Source organism: Lampetra fluviatilis, chromosome 4 (assembly GCF_964198595.1).
Source record: "Lampetra fluviatilis chromosome 4, kcLamFluv1.1, whole genome shotgun sequence".
Taxonomy (NCBI): domain Eukaryota; kingdom Metazoa; phylum Chordata; class Hyperoartia; order Petromyzontiformes; family Petromyzontidae; genus Lampetra; species Lampetra fluviatilis.
In genome coordinates this window covers 755,751-767,216 of record NC_136278.1, presented here as the reverse complement: position 1 = coordinate 767,216, position 11,466 = coordinate 755,751, and the positions used below count along the sequence as shown (strand labels likewise).

Sequence of the window (11,466 nt, the reverse complement as noted above, 5' to 3'; positions counted from 1 at the left end):
TCCTTGCCGGTTCCTCTCCGTGTCTCTCTCTCTTGTTCAGCGGCAGCGTCCGGAGAGTTGGCAGCTTCAGTCCCCTACAGACATGGTGCCTCATGGCTACAATCTGGGGTGGCCAGACCCTTAAACCCATGACCCATGGCCTCCTCCCTTCAGCTGTCGGTGTTGTCTGGGTCAGGGTGGTTCACGGCATTTTCCCTGTGCTCGGGAGGCTGTTTATTCGTGCGAAGGTGCCACAGTTCACGGGCATCGCCTCTCCTTCAGTTCCATGGGCTGGGACAGTTGCCGACGGGCCCTCAACAGAAGTCGAAACCATTCCAGAGCTTGCCCCAATAAGATGCCACCCAAAACGTCAATCAGGTCGGTATATAATCTAGTGGGTCGTCGTTTTGGGATCCTCAGTGATCAACCTCACCGTGTATTTATTGTTATTTATCTCATCAAGGTTAAAACTCAGTGTTTTGGCTCCCGAGTCTTTAAACAGACGCTTGCGTGTCATGCAGGACCACGCCTGGCTCGAAGCCGCACTTTGTTTGGCATTGTTGAAAAAGCAAACATCAACAAATGAACAACAACAGCAATAAACATCACGCCAACATCATTAGCTCTTGGGATGTTTTTTTATGATCAAACTGTGGGAAGAAATAACACGTTTCCCCTCAAGTGAGTCGGGTGGTGGAGGGTTGACGAAACGAATTTTGGCATAAACACCACCACCACGTGGGCCCTCGCCCAATGACACGGATCTTTGTGTTCGCGACGCAAAGCCAAGTTACCACCACTTTGTGTTTACGAGTGGAAGGCCCTGTCACTGAACGACCCCCCCCCCCACTGCTACACCCCCCCCGCCACCCCCCCCACTGCACCCCCCACCCCGCTCCTTCCACCCGCAGTTTGACGCTAAATCTGAGCACGCGAGCCGGAGCGAGGGGGCGGGGCTTTATAGAGAGGGGCGGAGCTGTGCAGAGTGGGCGGGGTCACGCTTGGGGGTCCTGGCAATGGGCGTGGCCTCCGCGGGGCTGCCCTCGCCGATGCCTGTTCGCATGCGCGGCCCGGCGGCCAACGCGATGACGCGGGACGGCGCGATTCCAGGCGAGGGCGACGCCGCGGGGGCCCGCGAGGGCCCCATGTCGCTGCTGGAGCTGCCCGACGACATCGTGTTCCTCCTGCTCTCCTACCTGGACGCGCGCTCGCTCGGCCGCGTGGCGCAGGCGAGCGGCAAGTTGAGGCGCCTGTGCGGCCGCGACTGCGTGTGGAGGCGCGTGGCGCGCATGGCCATCAACACGGGCATCATGGACGACGGCACGGACCGGTGAGGAACCACGCGACCCCCCGCGCCCCCCCCCCCCCCCGAGTTCCTCTCGCCGCCCAACCCCCGGTTCTGCCCGGGGATTCGCGCCATTGGTCCAGCGCGATCACGTGCGGCTTTAGGGGCCGGGGTCGGTCTCGTCACGTGGCGCTGTGGGCGGGCTCTCGGCGAGACGTCGGAGTGGGTCACGTGGTGCGGAGTCGACCGCGTGCTCGGGCTCGTCGACGGCGCTGCTGAATTCTCGCGGCGTTTCCCGTGCGCGGTGTCACGCAACAGTGGCTCGTGTTTACACCCCGCAAAGCCTCACGGAGTCTCAAGACGCTGGTTTGCAGGAGGGTCCTGCCGCTACATTTGAATACTTAGACAGTTGAATGAATGAGACTGAGTGTGGCAATCGGAGGATCTGGAGAAAACCCAGCACCGCGCTCTATACGAGGGGTTAAAGCTCAAAGCGCCTCACACAGGGAATCATTCAATCTTATATGTACTGCCATCTCATGTCCACCTCACAACCTAAGGCCAAAACACCTGGTGTTTCCAGACAGTCTCCCATCTAAGTGCAGGTGGGCGTTAAGGAGGTTGAATATTTGCGCGTGGAAGCCGCAATATCCAGAAATCCTCCCCAGATGATTGATGCATCGAGCTGTTGTAACACTGACAGTTCCACACATACGGGTTCACAAATCCAACCTGTTAATACAGCCCCCATCTCTCTTCCTGGCCACCACCTCGCCGCCGAGAAAACGATTCACAAGTGATCCACTAACCCCTGCCTCGAGCTTGTACACCCCCCCTCCACCGAAAGTTTAAAGTGGGAGGGAATATACAGAAACTCAGGGTGGAGGCACTGCGCAATCATTGCTAAACACACTTTGAACGAATGCCAAACACTAAATAAAATAGGTCCAGAGGTTGCTAAAACACGTGATCAAGCCACATCTAACCATTGCAAATAGTTTGTGCATCACGTGACTTGAGAATTTAGAATGGGGGGAGGGGATCTGAGCTTCGAGACCCCCTCTGACACTAAGGGGGGGCGGGGGGGGGGGGCTGATCACACGTGCCATCCGAGGAGCCACCACACCTGGGCCACGTGGCGGTGTGCTTGAGGAACAAGTCACTGTGGGGGTATTGCGATGAGGATGACGGTTGGGAGATTCGTGATGGATGGTGATTATTGGGGGGAGGGGGGTGATGGTGGGAACACAGTGATGATGAGTGTTGGGGGGGGGGGGTGATGCACCACGGGTGCCTCCCCCCGACCCCCCGACTCGTGGCTCTCTGCCCCGTTGTTACCGTGTGTTGGCCGTGTTTGTGTGTTTCTATGTAATTAAGTGAAATGAAATCTGCGCTGGGAGGCAATTGCATCCATCGCGCCGCAACGCCACGCGGCCTCCTCAGCTGCGAGCCGTCGCCGCAGCCGCCGCGGGGTCTCGCGCTGACCGTGATGGAGGGGTGGTGGAGTTAGTGTGGTGATGGTGGTGGTGATGGTGGTGGTGGGGGGGTGGTGATGGTGCGGTTTATGGTGATGGTCGGGGTTTGGAGATGAGATGGTGGGGGGTGGTGATGGTAGGGGTTTGGTGATGGGGTTGTGGGGATGGTAATGGTGGGGGGTTTGGTGATTGTGGTGGAATTGTGTTGTTGGTGGAGGGAAATCCGTGGTGATGGTCATGGTGAGGTGCTTGACTTATACCGAGGGTAGTGATGGTGGGATAAATCATCGTGACAGTGACGGTTTCATCGTGATGGTGATGGGAGCATCGTGGTGATGGCTTGCTCCTGGTGATGGTGTCTGAGCGTACTGATGGTGGTTCTTGCGATGGGTGATGTTGCTGCCTCACGATGGCTCTGTTTTGCTGGTGAGCGTGGAGGACATGTGATGGCGATGAGACAGCGATGGCGGGGAACACGTGGCAGCGAACACGTGGCAGCGAGCGGATGTGCAAGTCTAATCTTGGCGTGCCACTGTGTGTACACGTGTGTGTGTGTACGTTTTAGCACGTGAGTAGGTGTGTTTCTCCCCCCCCAACAGGCTATTAAGGGTATAGGGGGATGTTTATCTTTGTGTGTGTATTTGAGTGCCTCATAGAGTATACGAGGAAGCGGTGGCGCAGGGGTTAGCGCGCTGCGCTTTGAACTCATCGACCAGAGTTCGATTCCCATTTATTACCAATAAACAGTGGTGCATATTTGAACCTGTCCTGGACCTCAGCCTTAAATGAGTACCTGGTTCGGTGTGTAAACATCAGCACTGAGGAGACAAATGCGGCCGTGCGTGGTGCTGGCCACACACCACCCCTCGTGCGCCTTGTCGACTGTCATAGACGCAGGCTCACAGCACTTGCCCCAGCAGTCTCCTCAAGTCGATACGGGGTATCGTCGGCTGTACGCTTCTATATGTGGAGGGAGCGTTGGCGTGGTTCGCGCACAGCGCTCCCCTCCTGCCCACCCGGGTTCGACATCCGTGGCGAGCGGTGTTCACCTGCCCTGGGTCTCCCCCAGTTCGACTCGGTCTAAAATAAAATAAAAATGTGGTTAATGCGACTAACTTCAAACACTCGAGTCTTCACAGCTTGACTAATGGGCAAGCGGGTTTAGGGGCCTCAGGGTGGGGGCCCGGGGGTGGGGGCCCGGGGGGGGGGGTGGGGGCTCGGGGGGGGGGGGTGGGGGCCCCCGCGGGCGGTGGGAACTCCCCGCGGGCGGTATGGGTCAGCGGAGGTGAGGAGGGACGCGCACGGGAGCGCGTCGCTCCTCGGCGTGAGAGAGGCCCCGGGGCGCAGACACGGGGCCCTCTCCCCCCCCCCACCTTCCCCCCCCCCTCTCTCCCCCCCATCTCCCTCGCCCCCTCTCTCTGCCTGCCGCTCTCCCTCGCCCACTTGCTCCTCTCCCCTGCCTGCTCTCCACTCTCCTCGCTCTCATCCTCTCTCCTACCTCTCTCGCTCTCTCTCTCCCTCTTTCCTCTGCCCCTCTTGACGAAAGTCTCCGTCGATCTCTCCTCTCTGTGCTCGCATTCTTCTCTCCCAGGGCTTAGCTTCTCACTGAACTTGCCTCGGCTGCCCTGTAGACTGGAGTAGGTGGCACGTGACTCGCAGCTGTAGCCATCGTGTGAGAGAGGGGTAGACTTGATGTGGTATGCTGGGTGCCGCTATATAATCCCGGGCCATCAACCCGACCTTGGTGAACTTAAGCTCTTACCTCTCGCCTGTCTCCCTCTGTATCTCCTCGCTTCTCTCTTGGTTGTCACCGTCTCCCTCGTCTATTCTCACCACGCTCCCCTCTCCTCTCTCCATCCTCTTCCTCCTCTTCTGTTTCCTGTCTCTTCTTCCAGCCCCCCCTCTCCTCCCCCCCTCTCGTCTCCCCCCCTCCCTCTCTCTCATCTTTCTCCATCTCTGCCTCCAGGCAAGACCCACGGGAGGTGTTGTGGTGGGTGGGGGGGCAAACCCCTCACCCCCCCAAAACAAACATGACCCCCTACCCTAACCCTGCCTTTTCAATTAGCGGTTAACGCCCTGTGACTGGGGGCCCAGGTGCAACCTCCACCCCACCCCTTCCCCCTGCGACTCTCAATCACCGTGCCCCCCCCCCCCGTTCATAGACCAGCCCCTACCTCCTCCTTCTACGTATTGGCTTCATCAACAGGAACATAATGGCCGAGCTTACACCTCGGCGGCGCTGCCAGTGTGGCTCTCTCACGTCGTCGGTGAAGGTTGTGCACCAGGTGATTGGAGCGCGATGATTGTGTAGAAATTGGCAATTACTAACTGGAGATCGAGAGAGAGAGAGGGAGGCGTGGCGGAGAGATGAGGTGGGTAGAGTGAGATGAAGAGTGAGAGGAGAGAGTTGAGAGTCGGAGATAGGTGAGGAGAGCGAGAGTTGGGGGGGGTGGAGGGGGTAACTTCAGAGGTTGATTTCAGCCCGGGCTGTCTTGGTCGGTGAAAATATTTCCACACATCCACGATATATCTCACCATGGCTGGGGCTGCTGCTCGTCAGGTGCCTACCTAGTCCAGTCTACACAGCGATCTGGAACATATCCAGTGAGAGATCAAAGCCCCGCTAATTGGTAATTAAGGGTGTACTGTAATTAGTAGAGTGTGGTCATTAATTTGTGGGATTGTACCCCGCCCGGCTGTGCTGTTGTGGAGCGACCCCCCCGGGGCCCCAGGCGTGTGGGACCCCGGGCTCCTCTCAGGCCCCCTCGTGGACTGGGGCCCAGGTTCCCGCTGGGGCTGGGGTCACAGCTGCCCTTTCACGCTGTCGTCCCCCGGGCCACACTTAGATTGGGGTTCCATGTCCCCTCTTCAGATTGGGGGTCCCAGGTCCCTTTGAGGCCAGGGTGTCAGGTTCCCTCTTAAATTGGGGTCTCGGGTCCCTTCGGGTCACAGGGCCTCCCTCCCGCTTCACGGCTCTGCGATCACAGTGTGGGGACGACAAATTGGGAGATGGAGTTGGCAGGGGAAGCAATCAGCGATTCCGTAGTGGCCTGGGTTGGGGGTCAAACTCCTCCGGACGGGTCAAGAGCCCGGGCGTGTGGCGCTGACACGGCGTGACGCCCCCTCCCGCCTCCCCTTCCCCCACGGGAATCAGGGGGTCACGGAGGTCACGGGGCCCAGGGGACCTGGGAGCTCAGGAAGGAAGGAGACACTTGGGAGTGTATGACTGCGGGGTTAGCTCTGCGTGTCTGTGTGCACGGAGGGAGCCTTTTGCGCTAGAAAGGTACACAGTCCCGGGCGACTTAGGTGCTACTCGCTAACAGTACTTGCCCCAACAGCCTCTTTTAAGGCTCTAGGGGGGATCTTTGTGTGCGTCTGTGTGCGTGCGCGTCTGTGCGTCTGTGCATGTGTGCGTCTGTGCGTGTGTGCGTCTGTGCGTGTGTTTGTGTGTACTCGCGTGTGTGCGTGTGTGTCTGGGGGAGCGGTAGTCTAGCGGTTAGTGCGCTGCGCTACGAACCCGGTGACCCGAGTTCGATTCCCTCTCAGGGCCAACACCAGTGATGATTATCTGAACCGGTCCTGGGCCTCCCCTAGGTCGACTCAGTCTCAAATAAGTACCCGGTGTGGTGTGTAAACATCGCCACTGGGGAGACAAAGGCGGTCAGATGTGGTTTTGGCCACCCACCCCCTCGTGTACCGTTCCGGCCTTCATAGGTGCTCGCTAACAGCACTTGCCCCTACAGTCTGTGAGAGGCTTTACGGGAGATCTTTGTCTTTGTGTCTGGCAGAGCACGTTCACCACCCCAGCGGTTTGACAGCTCGTCTCGTTTGGAGGTCGCGATTCGACAGCACAAACAAGTGTCTCACCTCGTCCGCATGTCCTTCTCGCTTGTCCTGTGTCTCACTCTCTCTGCCCCTCGTCTTGTCGCTCTGCCGTTGGGATAATTCCCATTTGTCTCGTCACGCAACATTTGCGTGTCGCTGACCTGCCGATTGTCGGTAATTCCCGGGATGTGTCACGTCAGCGATGCGTTCAAGAGTTCACGACTGTCGCCCGTGGTGCATGTGCAACCCGTTTCATAGAGGGAGAGCGGATACTAATAATCATCAGAGTCTATAATCATCATCAAAGTCTATCATAATAGTACAGTAATGCCAGTGCAGCAGCAGTAGATAATGTGTTCAGGAGTCGATTGTTGAACCGCGATCCTGAATGGTGGTGGTGGTGTTTATGACAGTGATAGTGATGATGTTTATGACGGTGATATTGATGATGTTTATGACAGTGATGTTTATGACCGTGATAGTGATGATGTTTATGATTGTGATGGTGTTGATGGTGATGATGATGCTTGTGATAGCGAAGATTGTGTTGATGATTATGATGATGTTTGCTCGTCATGATTCTGATCATGATGATGACGTTGATCTTGTCGATGATGATTGGTTTGATTGTGTTGATAATGACGATGACGATCGCGCCAGGCAATTTGGGATTTTCCCAGCGAACCAGCAAATGTACTATCGACAATCCTGGCATGGGCTCCTCCACAGCCCACTCTCCTCGAAACCCGAAATCAAGCGGTGGGTTTCTCCAAGTGACACAACTCGATCTGTTCGACGGGCGCTGGGTGGTGGAGGGCGCAGAGCTCCGGTCGGCGTGACACCCCCACACGACGCCACCCAGGGCACGCGCTCGCCACGGATCGCGAGGGACGACGCTCGCGGGGTGACGACACTCGCGGGGTGACGACTGAGGAGGGCGATGGCGACTGGGTTGGGCCTGCGCGCACCCCGGTCTCAAGGTTACCGTTTAATTGCTGATACAGAACGACTTATTCAGGGTTTTTATACGAGACGCTATTATACATTCACCCGATCGTTTCCCTTTTACGGGCCGCTGTTATTTTGTCCCGATGAATGTTATCAGCTGCGCGTTGCCTTGAACCGTGCCGGAGGCTGCAGGTGTGGGGGCTGGAGGCCGGGGGCCCGGGCCCTGCGCAGGTTACTTTGCACGTTCGATATTCGAGACAGTGATCTCCCTGTGCACGCAAAGACACAGGTAGACACAGCAGCAGCGACAACAGAAACAACGACAACAACGACAACAGCCGCCATTCGCCAGCAAGCAGCGGTGACGTCACCACGGCGCTTGTGTCAGCCTCGGTGCAATTTGAGGCCAGGTGACGTGTCGAAGGCTCGCTGACAGGATGTCACGGGACAGATCCAGGTGTTATGGGTTGACTGAGATGACTGGAAGATGCACCGCGTGCACTTCTCACTGTGTCAGTTTGCTGCGTTTTATCCACCCGGTGCTCCGCTCATTGTTGTGAGCGTCGCTTCTCTGCCCTCTGCTGTTGCTGGAAGGTGACTGCCTCCAACTGCCTCGTAGCATCCTTCACGAACCTCCTCCACAGAGCCAATCTTGACACTGCTGGTACCAGTCATCGGCAAGTCCACTCAGCTTCACATGCTCTTGTACCATGTATTATCCAGCCCGTGCCGCACCCATTTAGCCCCCACTATCCCACCAAACAAAAGCTGCTTGGGCATGCAGTGGCTGAAGATGCAGGCTACGTGACCCAGCCAACGCTGCCTTGATTGCCGGAGGAGTTCAGTGATGGGACTGTGCACAAATATTTAAAGGTTTTGTGAGATCCTCACACAATCCAGCCTGGTCAAAAGCAGGATGGATCGTAGGCAGGCTAGCCTGAATATTTCTCACTGGTGCAGATGTTCCATTAAAGGGGTCCACCTTTTGCAAGCATAGAGAAGGGAGGGCGTGACTGTGGCCAAGAAGACCCAGAGGTTCGTGTGGAGCGATGGGCAAGGCAGCTTCCACACAACATCATTACGCAGCCGATGACAAGAATGCTGTTTGACTGAGTGAGACCTCTGCTGCCTGTTATAAGCACACAGGCCAGGTATGCGAACTCCTCCACTCTCTCTCCACAACTACCCCATTACTCATGGGGAGCTGATGGAGGTAGAGTATTTGATAGCACAAAATACCCAAGCAGTGCTTTGTTTTTGTGGAGCTGATGGAAAGGCCCCACCTCTTAGTGACACTCTCCAGCTTCAGCAGCAGAGTCTCCAACTCCTTCTCAGAGTGAGTGGCAATTAGCAGATGAGCACACACAACATGGTTGGGAGCTGTTCCTCGACTGCACCTGGGCATCGTTCAGCCTTCCATTGCATCTGTATCAGATGGAATAGGCAGACACACACAGACACACATACACACATTCACACAGACACACATACACACAGACACACATACACACAGACACACAGACACACAGACACATACACACAGACACATACACACAGACAGACCGGTAGACAAGCAGACAGAGAGTGCATGAAGGCACTAAGACACAAGACACATTTCCCCATCCAGCCATGCACACTGTTGGGATTGTGGCTATGGGTGTTGTGGTTATGGGTGTTGTGGTTATGGGTGTTGTGGTTATGACTGTTGTCACCATGGGGAATGTGGCTGTGGGATTGAGGTTGTGCGATCGTGGTTGTGTGGTTAGGACTATGGCTCTGGCTATATCTGGGCTGTCATTCCTGAACAGACGCCGTCTCATTCCTGGCACAGCCAACATTCTCAGGCCTCGCTGCCCTCTGTGTCAGATCGTGGCGCGCCGTGAACGCGATTAACATGAGCCTGGCCGTAATTAAAAACGTCAGAAACGCGCATTTCTCTGAATTCTCTCGCGCGGTAAACTCCGGGCACTGGGTCTGCGGGGGCGCCGTCGAGGGAAGGATTCCACCCCCTCAAGCCACAACCCCACAACTCCACAACCCCATGGCCGCAACACTACAGTTGTAACCCTATAGTCACAATCACAGCCACATCCTCACCGACACAACTCCCACAACCCACGACCCCACGGCTACGATCCCACGGCCACGACCCCACGGCCACGACCCCACGGCCACGACCCCACGGCCACGACCCCACGGCCACGACCCCGGGCCTTGATGCCCCCCTCCCCCCTGCCTCTGCCCCCCAGGGCCCTGCCCTGGTGATGGAGCTCCTGTTAGGAACTCCACAGTGGTGGGCTCAGCGAGCCACGCTGTGTGCTCTGTGCGGGCCCTGTTCACGTGGCCTTCAAGTGCACCTAACCTGGCACAGCTGCCATGCTGACGTCACCACCATTGATTTTTTTTGTGTTCTTCCCGTATGTCTCATATCCCCCAGGTGTCTCTTGTGTCTCCAGGTGTGTCTCTTATCTCAAGGTGTTTCTTGTCTCTAAGTTTTTGTCGTGTCCCCCAGGTGTGTCTCCAGGTGTGCGTCTCACCTCTGCCCGTGGCGGTGTGTGTGTGCGTGCCCCCAGGTGCGTGCGCATGCCGCTGAAGGAGAGAGTCCGAGTCTCCCAGAACTGGCGGCGAGGTCGGTGCCAGCGCGAGTCCCTGCTGCGTTGGCGGCACAAGTACGGTCACAGGCGCCAGCTCGCCACCCCCCCCCGTCCACCCCCCCCGCCGTCCACCCCCCCCGTCCACCCCCCCCGTCCACCCTCCCCCCCCACCGCCGTGCCCCCCGTGCGCCGTCCACGTTTGAGTTGCGAGCTAAGAGTGACGCGCCCCAGTGATGGTGCGTTGGCCGCACGTCACGGCAGGGTCGTGTGTCTGCCGCGTGCAGCCTGCTGCCCTGGCTGCAGCTGGAGGAGGGCGGTGCGGCGCTGTTCGTGTCGCAGGCCGAGGAGGTGCTCGCCCTGCGGCTGCACGCGCGCCGCGGCGGTGCCGGCGGGCGGCCCGACCGCCGGCCCGTGCGCCTCTACCGCGGCCACCGCGACGACGTCTGCCAATTCGTCATCAACCGGGGACACCTCGTTAGTGGCGGCAGGTGACGTCACCACCACCCCCATCGCCACCACCACCATCTCCACAATCGCCACCTCCATCGCCACCACCACCACCATCTCCACAATCACCACCACCGCCACCACCACCACCACCACCACCACCATCTCCACAATCGCCACCACCACCACCACCATCTCCACAATCGCCACCGGCGAGTGGGCGAGGGAGCGAGTGAGCGAGTGAGTGGGTGACTGAGTTGTTGCGACCTGCAGTGTGGTGGTGGATGAAGAGAGTTTGGGTGAGGCTAAACAGTCCGTGGGTGGAGCACTTTACGAGTGAAGTTGGCGGGAGCGGTAACCACGGCAGCAGCAGCAATAGAGGAGAGAGAGGGAGGTGACTAACCGCCAGTGAGTGGGCGAGTGGAACCAGAACGCATGAGGTGCAGAATCTTAACACGAGTGTAAGTAAGTTATATGTGTGTATATTGATCTTCGTTCTCACCGTATGTAGCCAACCGTGCTAATTGAAGTTAACATAGAGATGTACATCTCCGGAGAAAAAAAGTAATAATACTACTACGACTACATCCCAGTTAACTGTGCCCTTGGCAGTACCAAAAAAGGGAAATCTCCTGGAACTGTGCACATGGTCAAGAAGAGGGAGCAGCTGTTGGATCGCAATCAGTGGGGCTCACCACGGCTGTCTACGCACGAGTGGAAGAGCCCCGCGACAACGACGACGATGACGATGACGCTCACGGTGGCACGGTGCCTCGAACACCGCGGTTATATTCAAACAAGGAGACAAAACTGATTTGGATAATCACAGTGCCATTAGCCGCTAATCACACACGCACAAACTGTTGCGCTGAAGATCACAGGGAGACCGCCGAGCAGCGGAACAAACGTAGAC

At 57.5% G+C, this 11,466-nt stretch overlaps 1 protein-coding gene across 5 annotated transcripts in view; it reads left to right on the top strand.

Annotated features, from left to right (window-relative positions):
• Positions 1-976: 976 nt before the first annotated feature.
• The window catches only part of FBXW4 (F-box and WD repeat domain containing 4), a 47,545-nt gene continuing 37,055 nt past the window's right edge, over positions 977-11,466 (top strand). For all 5 annotated transcript variants that reach the window (XM_078855266.1, XM_078855265.1, XM_078855264.1 and 2 more), the window contains exons 1-3: positions 977-1,309; positions 10,086-10,181; positions 10,391-10,594. In XM_078855266.1, coding sequence (XP_078711392.1) covers positions 996-1,309; positions 10,086-10,181; positions 10,391-10,594 — 614 coding nt within the window. In that variant the 5' untranslated portion in view covers positions 977-995. The remainder of the gene's footprint in view (positions 1,310-10,085; positions 10,182-10,390; positions 10,595-11,466) is intronic.